Below are 24,906 nucleotides of genomic sequence, written 5' to 3'. Positions count from 1 at the left end.
CCCTTTCGAGCCAATTTGATGTCATGAATGTTTCTCTAAATCAAAGTTGAATATGTTGTAACTATTCAAATTGATCCTATTTGTCAATCAAATATTTAACAACCATAGAAACAAGGGAAATCAATCAACCGCATTGAATTTGTTGTTTTGTTTCTTTGGCTACATTTCAAATTGTGTGTCGTGTGTGTGTGTGTGTGTGTGTGTGTGTGTGTGTGTGTGTGTCTTGGTTTCGGAATTTCACCAAAACATTCAACATTGCAGGTGTATAATAATACAAGCGGCATTTCGTTTCCGTTATGTACTAATACAGATCAATTTCCATTCAATTTGATCTCATTCGACTTTGATCCACCAAGTTTTGCCAAAAATATTCAAATTTCCATCTGGCCAACACACACGATATTTCCATTTCAATGACGATGGAAAAATGGAAACAAAACAAAACAAAACAAACGAAATGAATGAATGAATGAATGAATGAATGAAAGAAAATTTTTCAAATCTTTCCTCACATACATCCACCCTCATCATCATCATCATCATCATCATCATCATCATCATCATCATCACGATTGGACAATTTTCTAAAAAGAAACAAAATTTACATTTCAAACGATGATGATGATGATGATGCTAATAACGGGGTAAAAAATAGATACAAGTTAAGGATGACAAATTTACGACACACAAAGCCGGGTGAATAAAGAAATCCTCGCCAGAGATAGGGAGAGAGAAAAGGATGGATAAAAGAAACAAGGTAGAACAAAGCAAACAAAACAAAAAAGGAAAGAAAGAAATTTAATTTAAATTCCAATTTTAAAATCGACTCTAATTGACGTCTTTTTGTTTTTCTTTTTGTTTTGTTTTGTTTTGTTTTGTTTTTTTGTTTCATTTCATTTCCCGTTCGTTTATTTATTTGTTTGTTTGTATCCATTTTGTATCGTTTATCAGTTGTCTATTATTGTGTTTGTTAATTGTAAATAAAAAGTGGCTTTGGTTCGACAAAATTGATGATGAAAAGTACGGAACTGTTTTTTGGTTACCTTTTCCACTCTGTTCAGCAAAATTCCTCTGTCCATGTTTTGTTATTGGACAAAAAATTCTTACAGTTTCGATACCCGGAATTCAAATTTAAATAGCTTTTGTTTGATATACAGGCACAACAATGATAATAATTGGATCCGGTGAATTTCACCTATGATACCTTACTGTTGCCGAGCACGCGACTATACTCATCATCATCATCATTATACTAAGATTGTTGATTGTTGGCTAAATATAGCCATCTTTGCCCCATAATAGCGATGCGTTAATGATGATGATGAGAAAAATCGAAAGTACTATTTAGACAGAAACATTCACCGCATGTATGTGTGTGTGTGTGTGTGTGTATCATCTGTTTCTCGAAACAATTGTCGCCTCTGTTGGTTACGTTCGAATGAATACACACACCACACACAATGATATACAAACCGACCAATACGTTTGTTGTACCAAAAAAATGGTAACAATTTTGCAACCAGTATTTGTTCCTTGTTGACAATTTTGTTGTCACTGTCATTTCGAGTTTTATCACAATTATTCAATCAATACTTGACTTGGGTTTCGTTTTTTAATAATTCCCTCATCCGGAGAAAATTTTCATACTGATCATCAACTAATTACTAAAATCCTCACGTGATCGACCCAATTTTGTTTTGTAACAAATTAGAGTTCAATTAGTGCATTATATGATAAAGCTGAACATCTGTTGTTTGTCCATTGTATCAATTGTCACATGTGTGTGTGTTCAACCGAATGGTCAAAATGTAAATGGAAATGGCCAGTATTCGATAAGGTTCCAGAAATAGCAGTGGCAGCATTCGCTATAGATGTTGGTGGTCAATGAACCGAACACGCAGCAACGATGATAATTCATTCGATTGATTATGAATAATGGTGGCAAAAACCCGGCAACTATTTCCAGTTCATCATTCAATGATGAACGAATCGGTGAGTCAATTATTGGCTTAAATCAACTTGATTGAGATTTCCTTTTTATTTCTTGTTTCAGTGTCAATCGTCAATTCGAATTTCATCTCATTCTGAGTTTGACTGGCACCAACTTTGGATCTGAGATTCACAAAGCCCATCATTATTAAATCGAATATATGGCTTGGCCTTTTTTCGTTTCAATCCAATTGAAGCTGGGCGTCATTGTCATCTTTGAATTTATTGTAAGTTCCATTTTTTGATTTCGTGAGAATCTCATCTATAAAATGTAAAATTTCAATGATTGTATAATTGAAGAGTTTATCAACTGCACAATTAAATTTGTCATTGTGCAAATACAATCTCTGTTTTTGATTCATATGATGATCAACAACATTTAATTCGTGATCATGATGATGATCATAATGGCCCACGCAATCAACAAAATTTCGTGTCCATTTGGCTGGCCGTCGTTTTGTTGTTGTAGGTGTTGAATGAATAGTCAAATAAATCGGATCATGGTCATGTGTGTGTGTGTGTTCTGATGCCAGAAAATTCCTTTCAATCTTATCTTTGCCTATGATTCCGAATCATTTCCCATTGTTGGTCGTCAATCGAATAAATCGATAAAACAAACAATTAATAGACAACTATTCCAGACATAATAGCTTTGTGAATTTGAATTTGAAAGATTTTCATCTATTATGATGGCCATAAACAAAGAGAGAGAGAGAAAGGCAACCTGTGTTTGTTGTTATAACAAATAAATCTTAGGAAACATCATCATCTTGAAAAAGTTGATTGCTTTTGTTGTAATCTCAGTCGGTAGGTCAAATAAAATGATGATGATGATGATGGCCTTTGATGGCCCATTTCTTTCATGTTGCTCTATTCATTCTTAGTCATAGATCTTGTTTCGCGCCAGGTTATTTTAATAGTGTGTCAGAGAAGGGGTATAAGTTTTGTGTGCATGTCCATGAAAAACTTGAACACACAAAACATGACTTGACTTTGCTCGCTTGAATGGGTTCACATTGTCTTACTTGTAGCCATCGTGATGATGTTGAATCAAAATATTGAATTTTTTCTACTTCAAATCAACATCATCATCATGACACTGATGACCGGATAAATTGAAAATGCAATCTTGGGTAGGTCTTGACTCTCTCTCTCTCTCTCTCTCTTTTAATTGGCAGGTATAACCCGTTTTTTCCCAATTCTTGGTTTTTAAGGTCGTCCGTTGGTAAATTCGTTTCCTTGAATTTGATCAAATGAAAATCAATGGGCCAAAAGGAAGTTTTCCCTATCCTATCAATTAAGTATTCAATCAATCAATCAAAACATTTGATATTTCGATTAGATTCTATGAATCGATTTGATTATGTCATCATTATCATTATTGATGAAATCGATATCTATTCAATCGAAATTGATTGAGGTCGACTATTACCGTTGTGATTACGATTTGGCCATAAAAATCTGTGATATTATATATTAATATTAATTCAGGACTAATTTTTATTGACTGTAGTGTAGATTCAAAATGTCAACTTTTTCATCTGACCAACACCACTACTATTGATACAGTAGAAAGAAAGGTCATCAATTTCGTTGACAATATTGAATACAACACACTGTGACAATAGAATCATAGTCCCTGTTTCGAGGTCAAACCCTGATGGGTCATTTCGCTACTTCTGTGAAAAAAATCGTTTAGTTTAAAAACTAAAAAATTCCAACGGCGTGTGTGCTCGTGTGTCATACACACACACTACAAACTACGCTACGGCCATATGGAATCAATACTGCCGGTTTTTTCTCGATAAGAAATGTTCGTATGAAGGGCAACAAAAATGTGTATGCTACACATACTGCAATCTTTGTGATTGTCAACCGTTGATAGCTATGCTTGTCAATGCGTGTTTGGCTTGAAATTGGTCGTTTCTTCTCTGTTTGTTGTTTTCGTTATCGTCGTCATTTTCCAACTTGAGTTGATCGAAAATTTCCATTTTCTTGCATCCTTTTTTTTGCATGAACGAATAACACTCAAAACCTGGACATGATTAACACTCGTCCATAATCAATAGACAATGACATGTAATGAATTTTTTTTCCGGAAACTAATTTTCTATTGTCCGTTCGTCATCATCATCATCATCAATAACCCTGTTATATGACAAATGATAACAATAGAATCGACTCGGTATTGCACCGAATGACACACCCTTTATCTGGTTTTCTTGTTACATCAAGTCAAGGTGTGTGTATGGTATGTGTGTGTGACCAACGAACCGAGAAAAAAATCAACAATCAGAATAACAGCTGCACATCTCTTTTTAACATTTATGAATTACATTTGCATCGATCACACACAAAGTTGAATCATCATAATCCTGTGAGATGTTCGTGAATCTCAAATAATTTCATCATGATCAACGCCTTAAAATGGTCAAAATAATAAACACTTGATTCGTCCATAAACAGAATAGAACTTTTTTTGTTGTTGTTCATCTTACAGCACACACACAATAGCCAATTCTAGAAAAGGCAAAACATTTAGTATTTTGTGGCCACTGAGAATAAAGAAAAAAAAAATTAACCAACACGACCATCATCATCATTGCCATAACCATTATCATCAACGATCATCATCATCATCATCATCATCATACACCAGCATAGGAGACATCCTTTTTTCCTCTCTATCAATATGTATGTGTGGCTCAATTTCGATGATAATAATGATGTATTGTGTGTGTGTATGTGTTTATACTGAGTGGCGCTCTCTCAATGTTTTCTCTCTTGTTCAATGTTTGTCCATGTGTTGTTTGTATATATGTTGGTTGGTTGGTTGGTTGGATATATTCAAAGTTAGTTGAGCTTAAGAAAAATTCAAGTCAGTTGGCAAAAAGTCGCCAAGCAAGCTTCTAGCTAGTTCTCGATATTTACTGACTAGATATTTTTTTCGTAATGTGTAAAACTATTTAGACAAACATCGTGATTTAGGCGCCAATCCAGTCTGGTTGGTCACTGTGTTTCGTATTTATGTATGTGTGTGTGTGTGCTTTAACCAATATCACATCGTAGTGGCAGTTGCCGAATCTGAAAAGAATTTTTTTCAGTCAATTCAACAACAAAAATTATCAGCTGACAATTTTGTCATGATACCTATTCATCGTCATCATCATCATCATGATTAGAATTGTGGACTTGACCAAAAAAAATCGCGAACTTTTTCTCTTTTTCTTTGTGTGTGTGTGTGATTTCATGTTCATCGAGAATTTAGGTTCAGAAACGCGCATGTAAATCATGATGATGCGACAAACACTACATTCAAACGAATTGTGTTGCATACATCTACATCGTTCTTGAAAAGCGATCCAATTTGTTATTTTGGTCTAGTCCAGAATCGTGATGATGATGATGATGATTGTGTTGCACCAAAATCAACGATCCAAGTGAAATTCTTATTGTGAATTTCTTGATCACAATATGAATGACTCGCGATTCCAGAATCCAAACAGTGCTTGCGCCTAGCATGGAAAATTGTGTGCCCTTGTCTTGTTGTTCATGAATGTGCATATGAACTGAATGTTTTCGTTTGTTGTTGTATGCTGGTACCGGCTTCTTTGTTTTGGTGTTTGTTTTTTTTCCTCTCGAGTTTCTGTCTCAAATTTCCATCATTTTTTGCTGTTTAACATTCTGTGATTAGTCTCGATTTATTATGACAATCAACAACCTATCTAAATCTTGATCGTTTTGTCTGGTTGAATGATTCGTTCAATTTTTCCATTTATGTTATGTTTTGTTTTGCCATCAAAATCATTGTCAAATTCACACAAATGCACACATACACACAACCCATCAGCCTTACAAGTTTGTGTTCGTCATATCATCATCATTGATTCACTCATTCATCCGGAGGATTTAACGGTGTGACAAAATTTCAACATAATTCACAATACACATTTGTCATCATGATGAATGTAGAGGAAAATCATTTGATTTTGATGGCTGCTTGTTGATTTTTTTGTTTTCGTCATCACTCATCCATCTGATCATAATTACTGAAAGTTTTGTTTTGTTTTGTTTGATAAATTCATCATCCATTTATCCATTTATTAATAATAATACGCTACAATTTAATGATTGATGATTGATTGCTCAATCAGAGACAACACCCACCATCATCATGTAAGTGGACTTTTTGTTGTTTGTAGGTGTAACGTTTGCATTTCATTAACACCTTATGATATGGTGATTTTTTGTTATTGTTATTTATGAATTACATTATCCTCAATCCATTCTCTATTCGATTCGATTCGATTCGATTCGATCGTGTTCAATACATTTTTAACAATCATTGATCCATGATTGTTGATTGTGGATAAATACTACAAACATGGATAATGACATGTTTGAAACAATTTCATTTTGTTTCAACAAAACAACAAAGGTGATGTGTAATTATCAGCTGACCATTGTGAATGTATGAATTTGTCATTCTTAATGAATGATGGTGGTGATGGCAATACGTACGTTTTCCATTGTCATCAATTGTTTGAATGGTTTTTTTTTGCTTCAGGTTAATTTTTTTCAAGCCAAAATTATGACGATGAACACGTGTTTATGATGATTATGAAAGCTTTATTCATTCATGGGGTGCTTAAAATGCTTGATTTGTATGTGAAAGTGAATTTGACAGTTGTAACAACTATGGGATAGAGATGTAAGTGTTGTTTGAGTTTGAATCCACAAAAAATGACTTTGGATCATCATCCACATCATTACAATCAAGGGATAATGATATGTTGGACAATCCATTTTCATTTCATGTCAATCATCATGTCGATGATTGTTTCGGGATAATTCTTTTTTCCTACAAAGAAAGAGAAAGAAAAGTTTTTCGCACTTGGCATTGCTGCCGTTTGATGATTGTCGTTGCTGGACAATAAAATTCATTAAGGAAAATGATTTGTTAGCAAAAAAATCGATGAATGAATGCTCGATGATGATGATGATGATGACAGTCAGAATGTCAACCGATGAGCTTCTGTGCTGAAACTTATGGATAAATATAAAGGCCGGGCAATTTATTTCTTATTATCTGTGTTGGTGATCTAGTTTTCTTTTTGAATTTTGAATTTTGAATTTTTCTCATTGTTCAAAAGCATTTCTTATTTATTGTTGTCGTTGTTGTTCATTTTATTCATATTTTCAAATATAAATTGTTTTGAATCTTTGACCTTTCTGAGCGGTCAACCAATCATGCATCATAAAGGTCACACACATTTGTCGATGATGATGAGGATGCTAATTTTAGCCACAATAAATAAATAACCCTTTTTATTGTTGTTGATGGATTGGGAAAAATTTTTTTCTCTCTGCAATTTGCCAGAGAAAATGGTTGCAAATTCCATTCGTGATTCTTATTATCTGGTGATCTCATCATGTTTATCACTGATAAAAAAAATAAAAATAAAAGCCACATACAAACTGTTTGTGGTCATCATTATTGGATTATATTCATGAGAATGTCGTTGTCCTCTTTTCCCAAATAAACATGGAAACAAAATGAAATTTGATTTTCCGATCGATAATCCTCTTTCAAATAAACATAGGTATCGATCAATCAAATCGATCTATTTGTTGTCATCATCATCATCATCATCATCACCATCATCAGGCATCGAATTTGATATGTCTGATGATGATGGAACGTGCAATGAATTTCACGACAACGACAACCATCATTCATCATTGAAATTATCACATGAAAGTTTTTTATTTCTTTTAAAATGTGAAAAAAAGACTTAAACCGAAACTTGTTGGCAAGAAAAAAAACGATGCAAATCGTTCATTTCCGCATTAAAGTTTTTCTAAAATTCCTGAACAGGCTCTTTGATGATGAGAAAAGTGGTATTTGCATGCAAATTTTTCCAGTTCCAGGTTCGAGAAAATGTTGATGAATTTTATTGCTCAAATTCATCAACGGATTATAGAGACATTCGATGATAACTGAAACTTGAAAAAATCTCATCATCTCTTTCTAGGTAATTCATCTTTATTATCGTCGGTGATGGTTGGATGACCATAGAATGTAGACAAATCATAATCAAATTGAAGGAATCAAATTTTCCTCCAAGCATACTGGATGTTTAGTTTCTCATCATCTACAAATTGACTATGATGAAGCATGATATAATTATAATGGATAAAAATGTGGACATTGTCACACGTTTAAAATTTTTAAAAGATTGTCCAAAATGAAATGTGAATAAAATAAAACTCCTTACATTTCGCATAAAGATGTTGATTTGGCCATTTTTTCCAAGTTTCATTTTTTATTATTTTCCAATCGATACACAATGAATGTATCGAATTGTTTGATGATCTCTACTGGGTGATATCGGTCATTCGGTCAATTGGTTTTTGTTTGTTGTCCAGAAACGAATAGATTCTCTTTACATCACAAAGCGCGAAAACTCGTGTTTCACACCATTTCAGTGATTTTTTATTGCTATATTACAAAGATTCACAACCATTTTGAACCAAGTCCAGATTGTTAAAGCATTACGTTTTCAGGCCAAAATCGTAATATGCAAATTTAGTCTTTGTCACTATGTGAATGGATGGTTTTTTATTGTTGTTTTATTAGTTGTGTATTGTGTATAACTAACTATGTCCTGTGTGTGTGTGTGTGTGTTGTGAAATGTTTTTATTTATTTATAACCATCGTCATCATGATCATAGTAGTAGTATCCCATGATTCATTGTGGACCAAAAGTTTCAAAAAGTCTGCGTACCATTTGTTTGAATTTGGTGGCCATATTTTTATTTTTATTTTTATTTTTATTCAAATTCTTATTCTTATTCTTACTATTTCTATTACTAATACTAATATTATTATTATTGGCAAAACACTTGAAATGCAATTCTATTTTCATTTCATTTTTTGAAAGTTTGACATTTAATCTCTTTCTTTTGATTCTGAAGTAGAAGGTTTGTTTACAAAATGAAATCAAGTGTAAAAAATATATTCTCAATGACAAGTAGATTGTATTTTCAAATTTTCAATAATGGAATGCCTATTCTGATATGATCTACACATCCTCTTGCACATACTTGGACAAGCAAATGGTTTTCTATTTTGACATGACTTGAACCGACGTTGGTGACTTGATGGCCATCACATCATTGCCATCATCATCATCTCGATTCGATTCGATTTTAGCATCGTTAGATACATTGGTCCAATTTTTATCGGTTGATGTATCCATTTTATCATGTTGGCTTGCTCGATACATGAATGGTGGTGGATGGATAGGTCTATTCGGTTGTTGTTGTTGTTGTCGATGAATCGAACTCGTTTTCAAGCCCTGTTTCAAGTTTGTTGTGGCTTGAAGCCATAATGATGCTCTTTATCAGTGCAACAAACAAACGGAATGGAGTATGAGAAAAAAAATTGATTATACCTTGCTCTCGGTCAAGTTCGCCATTGAGAAAAAACAAATTTTTTTTGCTGTTTCGATGCTTCTGCCGTACGAACCATTCATTCATCCGTCCTGGAGCCATCCATGACCATCATCATCATATTAATTATGGATGCTTTTCATTTTGTTGCTTTTGGTTTGTTTATCATCGTAGTCATTATATTCGATATTTGATCGTATTTTACACACAGGTTAACCGGTCAAATTTTGGCCGAGTTATGTTCTTATTCAATCCGGTCAGTTGGCCATTTTATTCACATCATTCATCCACGTTTTTCTCGCCACTGAATATCAACAACAACAACAGAAAAGATTTTCTTTTGACAAGCAAACTCAAGACCTGATTTTAATCTTGTAATCATGATGATGATATCTGATGATATCGAGTGGTACCACTATTCGATTACCTGCTTACTTGTACACATTAGATAAGCCTGTCATAATCGATAATTATGTTGCTGATGATGATGCATACATTTGTATCAGATATATCAAATATCCAATCATTTATCATTGATGATGGTCCGACTTTGCCGTGACGCCGTTAATATTGGCAAATTATTTTTCAAATCCCTCAAATGATCACTGTTATTGTTTTTTAAACACCAAAAACTTTGTCCAATGTGAATGACATGTCTTTCTTGCTCGTATTTGTATGTAAGTGTGTGTGTGTGGGAGTATTCTGATGATGATGAGTTCATTTAGAGCACATCGTCGTAGTGGTGTATTAGTAGTTGGCTGACATTCCCGTCTATATATAACATCGACATATGATGTTGGGTGTGTGTGTGTGTTTGTTATTTGGCCAAAGGTTAAAGTTTTTTCAAGTTTCACCAAATGATTCATTTCGGTTAAAGATGTGTTTCATTAAATTCGGCTTTCCACTTTGAGGTATGTGAATTATTTTTTAATATGGCGAAAAATATCCATTTTTGTTATGAGTTCTAATGATGATTGTTCCATTTTTGATCATCGATTGTTAACCAGTTCGATTGTTTGTTCGTGAATTTTGAAAGAATAATTTTTTCGATGAAAAAACTACCTTGCTATCATGCTTTTTTGTGTGAATGTCCAAAAATAGATCCGGATCCATATTACCATCTCTCTCCATTATTTTGTATGTTTTTTATCTTTTCCATTTATCGTTTTTGTTGTTTGCACATACACACATATGTTTTGTTTGCTATATGAATTGTTGTTGTTGTTGTTGTTTTTTTGATGATAAATTTAGAATTTTCAGCTTCAAATACATGATGATGGCTGATAATGCATCTCTTCAAGTGTCGATGATTGATCTGTCTGTCTTTATGTTGTTATGTTGATTTGCATCATTTGTACATTGTCCTCTATTTCTACATGAAAAACAATTTATGCTAAAAAATCGATGCCAAATACATGGTTGTTGATCGATTTTTTTTTATCATTTTTTAAGCAAACTAATCGTTGTTTATGTTGTGAAGGAGAAATGATAATGAACAGAATTTTCCAGTTGCATTATGTCAACCAACTCATTGTCTTGGATGTTTGATGATGATTTCATTGCACCAAATGGATCCATTAATAATCGATTTGATTGAATTGAAATGGCCAATTTCATTCATTGATTAATTAAAACAAATTAGCATTCACACCAAACTAATCAGGCTTAATGGTGAATTTTAAGACATTACTGCACTTTGACCTCTGCATGAATGTATTCGATTCTCACTGTATACATCTTGGTTTCATTATTTTTTCTCTTTCTCGGTTGTAATATTTATTTACATTAACATTGATGATGATGAGGAAAAGAGAGAAATCAGAGAAATGCACAATTCATGTTTGTTTGTTTTTGAATTCAATGAACTTGCTTGGTGCCGGTTCACTATTGAAAGAAAAAATTGCTTGTAAAATCAGTCATCGAATTCTTTGATTTTTACATCTCACTATCTTGTCTCTCTATCTTGATTGTATTTGAGGTTAATTTCTTGTCAAGATCTCACTACTACAAACACGAAACAACACTGATCAATCTTGGGTATAGTGGATAAGTCGAACCGGATCCAGATAATCGATCATCGTTTCTTTTATTTTGATGAATTATTTTTGAGTTTTCAAACAATTTCAAACAACTGGCAATAAAACGCCTCCGTCATTTTATTCAATCAACACAGTGAACCAAGTGGACATGACATTTTGACTTTAACATTAATAATGATACTTTCATCACTGTTTTGGCTATTAATTTAAGCATTTCTGTGTCTGTTTGTGTTGCTTATGGTGGGTGTTCGTTTTTGATATCGGTAATGAACATAACAAGTTGTTAAACAGTAGCCATGGTGATGATGATTTTGATGGACATTTTGTCTTGGCATAATCATTATTGACTCTGGACTTGAGTGAAACAAAAATGAGCCATTTATTGCCAAATTTTCACCATCCTAAACTTTTAATTTCAGTCGCATATGATTTTTTTCTTCATTAAATGTTGTTGTTTGTGAAATGTGAAAAAAATCCTTGATCGATCCATGATGATGATGATGATGATCGATAAATCGATAAATGATATCCATCATGAAATGGTCAATAATCCTGAGCTCCTAATCTGGACAATTGGTTTAGTTTGTTGCTCGATTTGAATATTTGTTTCATTTTACAATCATCATTCATCATCGTCATAATCACGATGAAAACATTAACATTCGATATTCATTCGAGATTATATTGGACTGATGATGATGATGAACCATAGAAAAATCATTCGCACATGACCATTGTCCATTGTAAGTATGAGCCAAAATGAATCAAAATGATAATGATGATGATGATGATGATATAGAAAAATGGGCAAAAGAAAGAGACCACACGATATTATCGATACAATCATTATATCTCCACATATTTAAACTGTCCAATGCTATGAATGTTATGATCCATTTTCCATCTATATTGAATCGACCACCACCATTAACTACATCACAGTGATCGTTAGTTGTAATGGCCTGTGTGTGTGTGTGTGTGTGTGGAACTTTTTCATAATATCCAAAACAAATGGTCGATTGTTTTTGTTGTTGTGGAGGGAGACTTGGCCCAGAAAAGAAACAACTGCATCATCAACGTGTGGATGGATGCCATGATGTGTGGGGTGAATATGAATGAATGAATTTTTTCCAAATTGAAAATGTCGTATTTTCATTTCTAGAGAAATATTGTGAATTGTTGTTGGTTGGGAAAAAAGATGAACTTAACTATCAAAATTGTCTGTTGATTATGTCATTACATGTTCCGCCTTTGTTGTTGTTTATCAGTGATGACTATGACTATGACTATGATCCTGGATCATAAGTGAATGGCGATAAGCACGATAGCTGAAAATGTATGAACAGCATCTGCCAGAGATTATCGCCACTTGTATTTGTCTTGATTGTTCCAGAAGATGGTATACCAAACCTTTTTTCTTGTGAAATGATGCGGTGTTCCAGAAACTTATTATTGAAATGAATTAATTGTTTGTTACTTGGAATGAATAACGTAGTGTATAATTTATGTTTTATTCGCATAGCTTCCTATCGTGATGATGATGATGATGATGATCACGAGTTGTGTATATGGTTAGTTCGTGCATGCCACAAAACCGCAATGTTTAATTGTCGATGAATTGAACATTGAACAATATAATTATAATTACTATATATTCAATTCAAGTTTCACATTTGGAACAAATTGAAAATGGAAATTTCAATGAATAAATGAATGATGGTGAAACTGAAACCAAACGCTGAATGGGTTAACAGTTTAATTTTTCCTGTTTTTCTGCCTTTATATCTCTTTAGGGCAATTTTATTGGTCTCCTTTCGCGGCATCCTGCTGGTCGGAATTTTTGTTTCATACATATTTCTCATTGAAATTTGAATCCCGATTTTGTTTTTGTTTCCTTGAATGTGAATCATTGATATATCCTGGTTTTCAATAGATTCACTAGACCAAACACGGATTCAATTTGTCTGTTTTGTGCTTGAATTTATGCTGGCATCATGTGCATGTGTCGAGTCATTGTTAAATTGATACTTTTCGAAAATTGCCCAGATTCATTTGTTGTTGTTGTTGTTTGTTTATTTCTTGCAAAATCATCATGTTTGTGTCGATCTTCCGTTGTTTTCAAGGTTCTTTGCTGCCATCGTAATTTCACTGTCATATGTCTAGTTATTACCTGTATTTATATATTTATTTATTATAAATTTAATGCTGTGTTTCGGTCGTACCATCCTTCTCCATCGTTGTAATTCTTGTTTTTTAAACACTCTGTGTAATTCAATAGTTGTCTTGCAGTTGACGAAATTTATCTTTTTCCCATCTATCTATTTTATGTTTTCATTTCGTTTTTTTTTTTAATTTTCAAGTTGCATTACCTAAGAATCGTCTTTATTATTTTTTTGGGTAAGCTTGAATCGATTTGGTTCCAAAAATCCGGTAATTGTGTCTATGGAAACTTTTGAATAGTAAATATTTCTCAGCCACAAATTGAAATTCATTTTATTATTTTGTGAGAAAAAAATTATTTCAATTTATTGGCTCACGTGTATAATGAATGATTGGTCACGACCTGTATGGATGATGATCACGATGCAATTCAAATTCGTTTCATTTTTACCATTGAGAAATGATGATCGGATTGGATTAGATCAAACAACAACAAACCCAACAAACGTTCATTGTCCGTCTCTATATATCCACACAATGATGATGAATAGTTGGCTGTTTGTCATTTCTTATGTCTCGTGTGTGTACGTGTGTTAATCTGTTAATTTCTTTTTTTCATCTGTCAATTTAATGATGTTGATATTTGTTTAGTATTAATAGCCGCAATATATAAATCCGACATAATCCAACGTTACCTGTCTGTCTATTTTTCTGTAATGTTTTCGCATATTTATCATCTTCCATATTTGCTTCGTCGATTATTTATTTTGTTTGCTGTTTTCCGGTTTTTTTTTTGAAAAAAAAGTCTTTTTTAAAGTGTGAAATAATCTTGACATCCATCATGATGATGATGATGATGATCATTATGATTATGATTATTATTTTGTTTGATTATTATTGTCATTAATTCGTTATTGGCAATACATACTGCAAAATGTTTAAACACAACATTTCCGAAATGTTTAAATCATCAACAACGAAATGGTGACATGATTTTAGCCATTTGAGAATTTTGTCATTTTATGACAGAATTTGTGATTCACTTTCTTATACATGTTACGCCCACGTTGGTTTTGTTTTGCCATTCGACTACATTTCAACTTTTTTCAAATGTGTCATACACGTTACACCATGAAAGAAACAATATTGTTGCATCATAAAGGAATCGAGCAGATACCATCCCAGACAACAACAACAACCAACGGCAAAGAAGCAGACAGTTTGGAGAGATGAAAAACAAGTGATTATTCGAAAAGAAAGAAAACAAATTTACTAAAACAAGTCAATCCATTTGTCTTTCATTTCAGAATCACATCTCTCTTGGGAGAACAAACCGAATTCTATATTCTGATTCTGAGTGTGTATATCATGGATGACAGTTTTTCAATTTGAAAAATTTTCAAATTACAAGTTTTCCGTTTTGATTCACCCAAATTATCGTTGTTGCTGCTGCGGAAAACAAATTATCCAATGGAATAAATGAGTTTTTCTTCCATCATCGCGTCGCCAAGAATTGCCTTTTATGATCATTATCATGGTGATGATGATGATGATGAATAAACATTTTGTATTTTATCTCTGAACCAAATCATCTTCCTTATATGAGAAGACGATTCCGTCTGCTTGTTTTAGTGGTTCTCAAGTAATATCCGTGGTTAGGTGATTAACTTGATTCCTGTTCGATTTGTTGGTGATCATTTCGATTTTTTTATTCAAGTTTCATTCATTTCTGAACGAGTTCATTCAGTCAAACATTCACTTTTATTTTCTTTCTCAGTTTCTTTTTGTTTCGTCGCAGACATTAGTCATCTTCATCAACTGGGAAGCAAAGAATTGAAAAGTTCAGTCTTGTTGAAGTGGTGTTCACTGCTGTTGTAAAATGCTAATGGCAACATATAGTAGTGAGGAATCTTATTTTGGCCAAGAGACACACAATTATTATGATTTTAATTTTAATTAGTCACATTTGTCGTCATAGTCAAGTTTTAAGTTTTTTGCAAATTTTTTATTGAAAACATTGTTTTTGGTTGGTTGTTGAAAACATTCTCATCAAATCAATCGACTCAACATTTTTGATCTTTGATTTTTGTTTTTTGTTTTCTCCTAAATAGATTTTGTTTTGTGCGCGACAAATTTTCATCAACACAACACTTTGCTTCCGCATCTCATCATCACAGCACATCACATCACATCATGATTGATTTTGATCGATCGATCGTTTCGAAAACATTTCTACATTGATGATTGATCACGTGTGAACATAAAGCAAATTCAAATTTGAACAACAAGTGATTCAAGTGTAAATAAATATTACATTGATTTAAAACGAACAAAAATGACTCTTACCGATCATTGGCCGCATTCACATCGACATGATGACCACCACCACCACCAAATACCGCCAGCACTGCCTACAATGATGGAATCATTGAACAGTGTTGGTTCTAGCATCAGTCCAGGACAAACAAGCCTTACTAGTTCATCATCCACATCGATAATATCGCCCATGCAGAATGCTCATCGGCGACCAACTCCCACATCGACATCATCATCCTCGGATCATTGTGGAACGATGATGATGATGAACAACGAATGTTTAAATGAACCAAAACGATCATATTCAGCATGTGCCCTATCATTAACCGATTCGGATCGATCCTATTCCTCCACATCAACATCGACAACGGATCAACAATTTGGAACTGGATATTTTGAGCGAAAATCCTATCGTCCATTTCGTTCGAATGAAGAATATCTGATTGCCATGAAAGAAGATCTGGCCGAATGGCTCAATACATTGTATGGTCTAGATTTGACATGTGACAATTTTCTACAGCGACTCGAAACGGGAGTCATTTTGTGCCAGTAAGTTATTTTACTTTTGTTGTAATCACATCTAATCTGATGCCCACCATTACTATACTATAGACATGCTAACTCAGTATTTCGTAAAGCTCGTGAATGGCGTATGTTGAATACTAATAATGGAACCACCAACAATAATGCTGTTATTGGGGGTTATCCTTCACTGCTTTCGTTACAATCATTGAATTCAACGACAACAATGGCAACAACAACGACAACAACAGCAGCAGCAGCAATAATAAATAGTGATATTACGAATAATGATCCTCATCATTCACCAATGGATCGCCGTGATCTAGTGCCCATCAAATTGAATGCTTTGCCTGGAACATTTCAAGCACGTGATAATGTTGCCAATTTTATTGAATGGTGTCGCCGTATACAAATACATGAATGTCTTCTTTTTGAAACCGAAGATCTTGTTAGTCGTAAGAATGAAAAAAGTTTTGTCCTATGCCTATTGGAAGTGGCACGTTATGGCGCCAAATTCGGTATGTTGTGGTTTTTTTTTCAAAAACAAAATTAGCTCAGTCTATTCATTGATGCATTTCATGTGAGTTTATCTATAGCAATCAGCATACAACAAGATTATGATGAGTTTTCTTTTATCTATGTATACAATTTGCAAATGGCAAAGGTCAAATGTTTATTCCAGAAAATTTTGTCTATATTTAAATATAATAACATGAAACATAAATATTAAGAACACAATAAATTCCTTACCATCTGTTGATAATAGACAACCAAAAAAAAAAATTCAAATTTTCAAAATTGAAACATTCAAATTTCGATTTCTACATTTAAACTCAAACATAAAAAACATGTTTTTTGCAATCATAAATCGAATTATTATAATTCGAACTTATTAAGAAATGCATAATAGTCATCAGGTTAAACTTTTGAACGTAACTTAAAAAATGCAAAACGCGCATACACGAAACGGAAATATTAAGCAATTGCAATTTAAATTCAAAGCGAAAAAATTTTTGAGCTACTTTTTCACATTTGTAGCCCACAAATTTTTCCATGGGGTAGGCTTGATGTGGACTTGGATTTAGATTAGATAGACTGACTTGATGATGATCACACCATACAATATATTTGGGCCATTATGATCATCAAATGTCCATTACCCTGTGGATGTTTTAATTTGTTCGGAATTCCAATGATTCAACATTCAACAACTAACTGTCGTGAAACGATGGCGCAGATGTCAAAATACACGTCAACATTCTATAATCGAACTAAATCTAAATTCTAAATTCAACGTATTATTATTATTACATATTTAATGTTAAACTTTATTTCAATCTATTTTAGTAATTTAGTTGACGTTTTACATCACTTATAATGATAAACCATAAAGTTTATCCTTTTTACTAAGCGTTTTACTAAGATTTCATCACAACTAACAATCATTTTTCTCCCTTTAAACTGAAGGTGTACTTGCGCCAACACTCGTCCAATTTGAACAGGAAATTGATCAGGAGATTGAAAAAGATAATCAACAACAGCAGAGTATGGGCCATGCACAGATACCATACATGATACAACAGCAGCCATCCAATTATTGTGATGATGATGACGATGATACACCGCAACAGCAGATAATCAACAATGATCTCGAATCGTTACATGAAAAGGTAAGCGTGTCTTGATGACACACACACACACCCACCCACCAATGGATAATAAACATTTTATTCTTTACATTCACAGGTTGTCAACCTTTTATCACGTTGTACATGTCCGGTACAATTCTATCTAGAACATTTATCCGAAGGAAAATATCGAATTGGTGATACACGGACATTAATTTTTGTACGGGTAAGTAATGAACGTATGTCTCTCGCCCTGCTACCCTGCTTGTTTCACTAAAACAAATTGACCGAAATAAAATAAAGCGGCAGTTGACTGAATGTATGAGTCAGTCTGTTTTCTTGTTGTTCGCCATTTGGTGGATAACCGAATTTTCGAATGAATTACGAATTGCCTGAATAGGAATCACGCGAACGAACCGGATTCGTTTTCACTTGGGTTTTTATTTCAGTATTTTGTACATTAACAACTCGCACTCTATTGGGGGTTGCTCTCGGGAGAATTGTTTTCTTTTTTTCTGGTTATTATTATTATTATTATTGTTGTTGTTGTTGTAGTTTCTCATGGATTCGGAAAAAATTCAATTGAATAGCACCATCGCCATAGACTGTTGGATTTAGCTTCTACCCAGTTGTTATTGTTGTCCATTCAGTTATTGTCAATAAAGAAATTAGCATCGAAATTTGTGCCTTTCACTCTTCTCAATCAGGTCTTTTCTCAATCTAGCTAGTAGGAATGGATACAATCATCACACGATGATTGAATCATTCATTTTAAGCCAATTATCGCTCAGGATAGGAAATTAATTAATGAAAATCGATCTGATGATTTTCGACCACTGATTTGTTTTTCTACCGAGAGCATTTGTCTTGTAATTTTTAATTTGAATTGAAAATTGAAGCCAAGAATTTTCTCCACTTGAATAGGCCAGTTTAATGGTATTCAGTTTAGGAACTAGTCAAAAAACAAGCTGGTTTGATTTATTTATGAATTTAGGCTACGGTCACACTAGAAATTATCAAAATGAATTTACAGAGTAAAATAAAATATTTGGAACAAACAGAAAGCATAAAAAGGTATTGTGAATCGATGGACAATTTGATTTCTCAATTACCATATCCAAAAATTCAGATAACCGAATTTCTGTTAAAAGAAACAACAACAGCAAATGATAAATAACGACAAATGTTTCAATAAAGATAAATGTCATTCATACCATAATTATACCAAACTATGACTGCGTCGATCGTTTGCTTTAACAGTATGGCTGTGATGGAATTTTTGCCTCGTTCCAACAGAATTCCATCAATTCATTTCAAACGTGTTTGGATAGTAAAGAAGAATTTCTTGCCAAATCAAATGGCACACGAGAATCGGCAGAATTGCGGAATTGTGTGGCCGTCCTCTCTACTTCCTGATGTGTATATGGGCTTCCTTCTTTGTCAATAATGATGTAGTGTAGCAGGCAACACGCTAACACAATTTTGTCTACATTTGCTGGCTTCATTGACAATGGAGCATTTAGACAGCGGAATTTCGACACCATTATTCCGAAGGCGCATTCAACTACGCGTCTTGCCCGGCTTAATCTATAGTTGAAAACCTAAAAAACGGTTAATATGATTAAAAATGGATGAATTAATTGATTACCTCTCGCTTGGATGATTCCAAATTGTCCATGCTGCGGCTTGATCGCTCGCAAAAAGGGCCATCATCCAAGATTCAAGCGTTTAGGCATTATCCCAGATGAAAAAGAATGGTGATTCTTTTTCCGATCCGGGTAGTCTATCTACAGACCTAGGGAATGGAGTGTTGCCAGTTCTCATATTTATTCCCAATTGGGAATTAGAGAACACTCCACTATACGCTGATCTATAATAATATTAATAGCATTAATAAACGTAAGCGTATATACGCATGTTAACAATAAACATTAATTATCATTACCTTCCGCAAGAACCGACGCGGACTATCCTAAACCGGTGATAGGCATCTGCAACTGCTTGGAGAACGATTGAAAAGTAGCCTTTATAGTTAAAGAAGCTACTTCCGGATTGGTTCGGACAGCGTATTCTAATGTTCTTACCATCAATGGCACCGCAACAATTAGGCATGTCCCAGAGGTCCCAGAATGACTTTGAAATGCTACGGTAATCGGCCTCAGTTGGAACCGCCATATGTATTGGCCAAAGCACATCCCAGATGGCTTGGCAAGTTTCAAGCACGATACGACCAATAGATTGATGTGAAATTCGTAATTCGTAGGTTGAACTCCAAACTTCGATAGCTCGATCCGTGTGCTAGAAAGCTTGTTATAAATCAAGATCAATTCAATCACAAAATAAAACACAAACAATTATTAAAACAAATAACACGATGTGTTTATTTGAAAGCATGAAAATCAAGTACCAGTATATTTTCAAAAAGCATAATATTAAATACAAAATACAAAATATTATTCGAATTATCGAATAATAGAATTCTAAAATACGCGTTTCATTATAACACTAAATCTACGTAGATCAAACCTCAACGTCGTAAAGAGTTTCTCTTCTGGGCTGATACATTGACGGAAACTGGAGAATCGTTCTAAACGAACCTTGATTGCATTTCGATGCTAATTTATTTATTGTCAATCAGGTCTTTTCTCAATCTAGCTAGTAGTTATGGATACAATCATCACACGATGATTGAATCATTCATTTTCAGCCAATTATCGCTCAGGATAGGAAATTAATTAATGAAAATCGATCTAGGAACTAGTCAAAAAACAAGCTGGTTTGATTTATTTATGAATTTACACACACACACACACACACCGGAACGAATGAAAAAGATTCATGGTGCCATTATAATTTATTTATTCATTTATATTTATAGTGCTTCAACACCAAATGTGAAGAATTCTTCGGCTCACTTTAAAGTGCAACATGAAAAGGTCATTGAGAAATTTTTTTTCACAATTTTACACACTTTCATTATCTATATCTATCTATTTATATATGATATATATGAATTTATTATGATTGAGAGTTTACCGAGGGCGCCAAACAAATTGAAAACATTCGTACGATTCGGTATCATATGATTAAATATCAACAAATAACCGGCAACGGTGTGACATATGATTATCATTGTGTGATTTCCACGTGTCAAATTGCTAATTTCTGGCACACACACACACACACACACTGGGTCATGGCCGTGAAATTTTTTGATGCAGAAAATTTCTTTTCATATCAATTTCTTGTTGAAAATTGTCATGAACTAATTTTACAATTTCGTTTTTTCCTTTTTTCCCTTTCTCCTTTTCTCCTGAACAGATTTTACGAAATCACGTTATGGTCCGTGTTGGCGGTGGATGGTAAGTGGTTCAATTTTTTTTTTTTTTTTGCTAATGAAAAAGATTTCAAAATTCTACAACTAATGATGAATCAATTAAACTCTTATGATTCAATGAGTTTTTCTGGTTCATTATTTAGTCATTATAAGCACACATACACACAGAAAGTAATAGTATTAATGTATTGAAAACAAAAATCGGGTTAGTTCCGGTTTTGGTTATTGTGGTGAATGGACAACAATATTGACTAACACGCAAACTTGTAATGATATCTGATACATTCATACATACACTATATATGATGGTGGTGGAAGCGATGTGCACAATTTCTATTCTGCACTCATCCGTATCCACACTTTTTGATTCTCGTTTGATATACTCGGCAGACAAGAAATTGAATTGCTCATCATTACATTTTGTTTGTTGAAAAATTGAAAATTTCGGAAAATAAAAAATGTTGCCCACTTGGTCATATTTGGAACAAACAACATCATCATGATGATGATGATTCATTAGTCCCTAAACAACAGCAACGACAACAATTGCGATTTCCTTTCTTGTTTTAATTTGAATCATCATGAAAATAAGGCGCGTTTAACCACACTATTTGATTTGGAAAAACCAAATGAACAAGTTCCAAGTTGCTCTATCCACATTCATGCTAATCTAGGTCACCGACACACACACACAGAAGCACAGATGAACAGATCGCGCCTGTTTTGCTTAGCATTGCATTATTTGTTGGAGTCATCTTTGAGCATGGTCACGCCATCTGTGACATAATCAACGCAACGTCATGATTGTGGCGCCATTTATATATTTTTGAATAACGCGTACCATTGATTGATGATTACAATAATGAAAATTTTCAGGGATACATTGGAGCATTATCTGGAAAAGCATGACCCATGTCGTTGTCGATTTGGTGAGTATTTATTCGTTGGCTTTATGGACACATTGAAATGAACCATCACAGCTAACCATTTCACAATCTTAACAGGCCATCGTTACACGAGTTCGGCACGAGTATCATCATTGCCATATTCATCATCATCGAATCTAAATTGCTCTCATCAGACAACGTCCAATCGGCAATCAGTACAACAGCAAGCGATTACGATGCAGGTTTCACTCGATAGGCCTGATTCATCGATTCGGCTGCATCATTCGTCTGTGAATTCATCACCGATTTCCGTGCGTCGTCAGCGACAACAACTATCGAATAACATTGACCATCATTACCATTCATCAATAGGAATGAATGGCCGTCGATCGTCGACGTCATCGAATGAATCACATCAAACATCATCATCCTCATGTTCGATACCGGATCATGGATCATCAGCTATGAATGCACAGACTGATGGACATTTTGCCATTCATGATCGCAATAATAACATCAAAGGTCTGGCCAAACCAACACCTGCTGTACGACGGCAACAACCACAGCAGCAGCCAATAACGAGATCACGTCGTCCATCTATTGATGGCGACAAAAGTGTGACTCCACTATCACGGATACCGACTACTACGGCAAACAACAATAGATCCAAAGTTCCGGTGGTGAATGGACGGTTTACACCGGCGCATAAAACAAAATCTACCTCCATATGTTCGTTGGTTTCTGGTTCCACAAGTGCTTCTCGTATTCCGACACCATCATCATCATCATCGTTGAGTGTGGATCATCGAAAGTTTCTCACAAATTATTCCAGTCACAATATCTATCTGGCTTGTTCTGGAACGCCCACCACCACTTCAGTAAACGGATCTTCGAGGTCAAAATGCACAGCACAGGCAAAGATCCAAAGTCGTCATCAGCAACAGCAACAAACGCCCACACGTTATGGTGGTGGTCATAAATTGAATAAATCGACCATTGATTTATCAGCTAGTCGTTCGTTGAATCAGATGCACGATTCGTCATCATCCCATTCGTTTGGTCATTTGACAAAAGTGCCAAATAATCATCAAACCCCTGCAAGTAATAGATCGAACCAATATCGTCGTAATGGCTCACAGACAATGATGACTGGAAGTTTGCCACGTACCCGATCAACTGCAACGATTGCAGCAACCACAATGACTACAGCATCGAATTCAAAAAAACGTTCGACTGATTCAATGGCTGTAACCACTAATCATCATGCACAACAATCGGCGACAAAAGTGAACGGAAATGTTCATTCGTCGGGTAAAAAACGTATACAGCAACATGGTGGAAGTGTAACTAGTCTAAATTCAGCTGGATCTACCGAATGTGGAACTAGCACTACAGGTTCATCGACTGGATCGTTGAACGAACAGCAATCTAAAACACAGGCAAATGTTGTGTCATCATCGTCATCATCAGCATCAGCGCAACCACAACGTCCATCGACAAATTATATCGATGTGACTTTACCGTCGACCACAACATGCTCATCACCGGGATCATCATCATTGGTGCAAGTATGTTCATGGATCGAACGTAATTCATAATGGAACTGTTTGATTGTTATGTCACTGTCATTGTTTGTTGATTCTTTTTTGTCGCATTCATTTTTTTTGTAACCAAAAAAACCTTTTTTGTTCATTCATGTTCGGTTTTATCAACATTTTTTTTATTGGAATCGGATCGATTATTTTTTTTTGTTTGGTCAATTGTCGAGTAGTAGTAATTGAACATCATGTCTTGACACTGTAATAATTGTAATAATTGTAACTGTAAATGAAAAATTGTCACCTTGTTTGTTTTTAATAAAAAAAATTTTAAATTTTCTTTTACAACTTTCCTAAACCTAGAGAATATGATTTCCATCCCTATGTCGGTGTGTCTGTGTTTGTTCATTGTTTTGTATCTTTCGATTCGTGCTATTTGGCCAATTTAACGCTCGCTAAGCACACACGAACACAAGAGAGAGAGAGACTTGGCCAAAGTTTTCTCTTTATCGTCAATTTCGATTCAAGTCTTAAGTGTGTGTGTCGGCCTGTTGTTCGTTCGTTCTCTATTCATTTAGCCAATTCAAATTTCGTCTCTTTCCATGACTATGACTTTTCACATTCACTGTGTGTGTGTGTATGTGTGTCTGTCTGTGTGTTTCAGAAAAGGAAATTTGCCTTTTGTCATGCTGCACATATAATCGACGCCCGATAAAGATAATAATTCAGTGTAGCAGTGTTACTCGTGCACACAAATTGAGTTTTTCAAATTTTTTAATTGGACGCATTCTAGTTCTGGAATTTAAATTTTCTTTTTTCTTTCTCAATCTGATTTGGTTTTGCTATTTTTGTGCCCATAAAATAATTGGCTTTTCATTGGATTTTTTGTTTTCACTTTTCTAATCTGGAAAAGTTTTGAAATTTTATTGTCACCTCATCCACACGATTCCGATTCTATTTTTTTGAAATGTTAATCTTGTATGTTGCAATGTGAGAATTATCGTTTTTGTTTCATATTGCTTGGCCAATGATGAT

General features: G+C 34.1%; 1 protein-coding gene across 11 annotated transcripts; it reads left to right on the top strand.

Annotated features, from left to right (window-relative positions):
• Window positions 1–1,453: 1,453 nt before the first annotated feature.
• On the top strand, window positions 1,454–24,219 carry LOC124497326 (uncharacterized). 11 transcript variants are annotated; one of them, XM_047060980.2, is made up of 9 exons: window positions 1,454–1,992; window positions 2,054–2,216; window positions 15,755–16,508; window positions 16,572–16,999; window positions 17,949–18,151; window positions 18,228–18,335; window positions 21,431–21,471; window positions 22,323–22,375; window positions 22,451–24,219. In XM_047060980.2, exons 3-9 carry the CDS (start codon window positions 15,979–15,981, stop codon window positions 23,929–23,931), a joined length of 2,844 nt encoding a protein of 947 aa, XP_046916936.2. In that variant the 5' UTR covers window positions 1,454–1,992; window positions 2,054–2,216; window positions 15,755–15,978; the 3' UTR covers window positions 23,932–24,219. The 11 variants fall into 11 exon arrangements, with proteins under 11 accessions (XP_046916936.2, XP_075588640.1, XP_046916938.2 ...); XM_075732518.1 differs by lacking the exons at window positions 1,454–1,992; window positions 2,054–2,216 and adding exons at window positions 4,718–5,129; window positions 5,379–6,165; XM_075732525.1 differs by lacking the exons at window positions 1,454–1,992; window positions 2,054–2,216 and adding an exon at window positions 3,107–3,122.
• Window positions 24,220–24,906: the final 687 nt, after the last annotated feature.

The sequence above is a fragment of the Dermatophagoides farinae genome, chromosome 7 (genome assembly GCF_024713945.1).
Source record: "Dermatophagoides farinae isolate YC_2012a chromosome 7, ASM2471394v1, whole genome shotgun sequence".
NCBI classification, from domain to species: Eukaryota; Metazoa; Arthropoda; class Arachnida; order Sarcoptiformes; family Pyroglyphidae; genus Dermatophagoides; species Dermatophagoides farinae.
This window is presented reverse-complemented; position numbering and strand designations above follow the sequence as displayed.

Bases quoted from the DNA above. Each gene is read 5' to 3' on its own strand.
- LOC124497326 (XM_047060980.2), top strand. From the start codon at position 15,979: ATGACTCTTACCGATCATTGGCCGCATTCACATCGACATGATGACCAC. The intron at 16,509-16,571 runs GTAAGTTATTTT...ACTATACTATAG, and splicing joins ACGGGAGTCATTTTGTGCCA to ACATGCTAACTCAGTATTTC. The intron at 18,152-18,227 runs GTAAGCGTGTCT...TTACATTCACAG, and splicing joins TCGAATCGTTACATGAAAAG to GTTGTCAACCTTTTATCACG.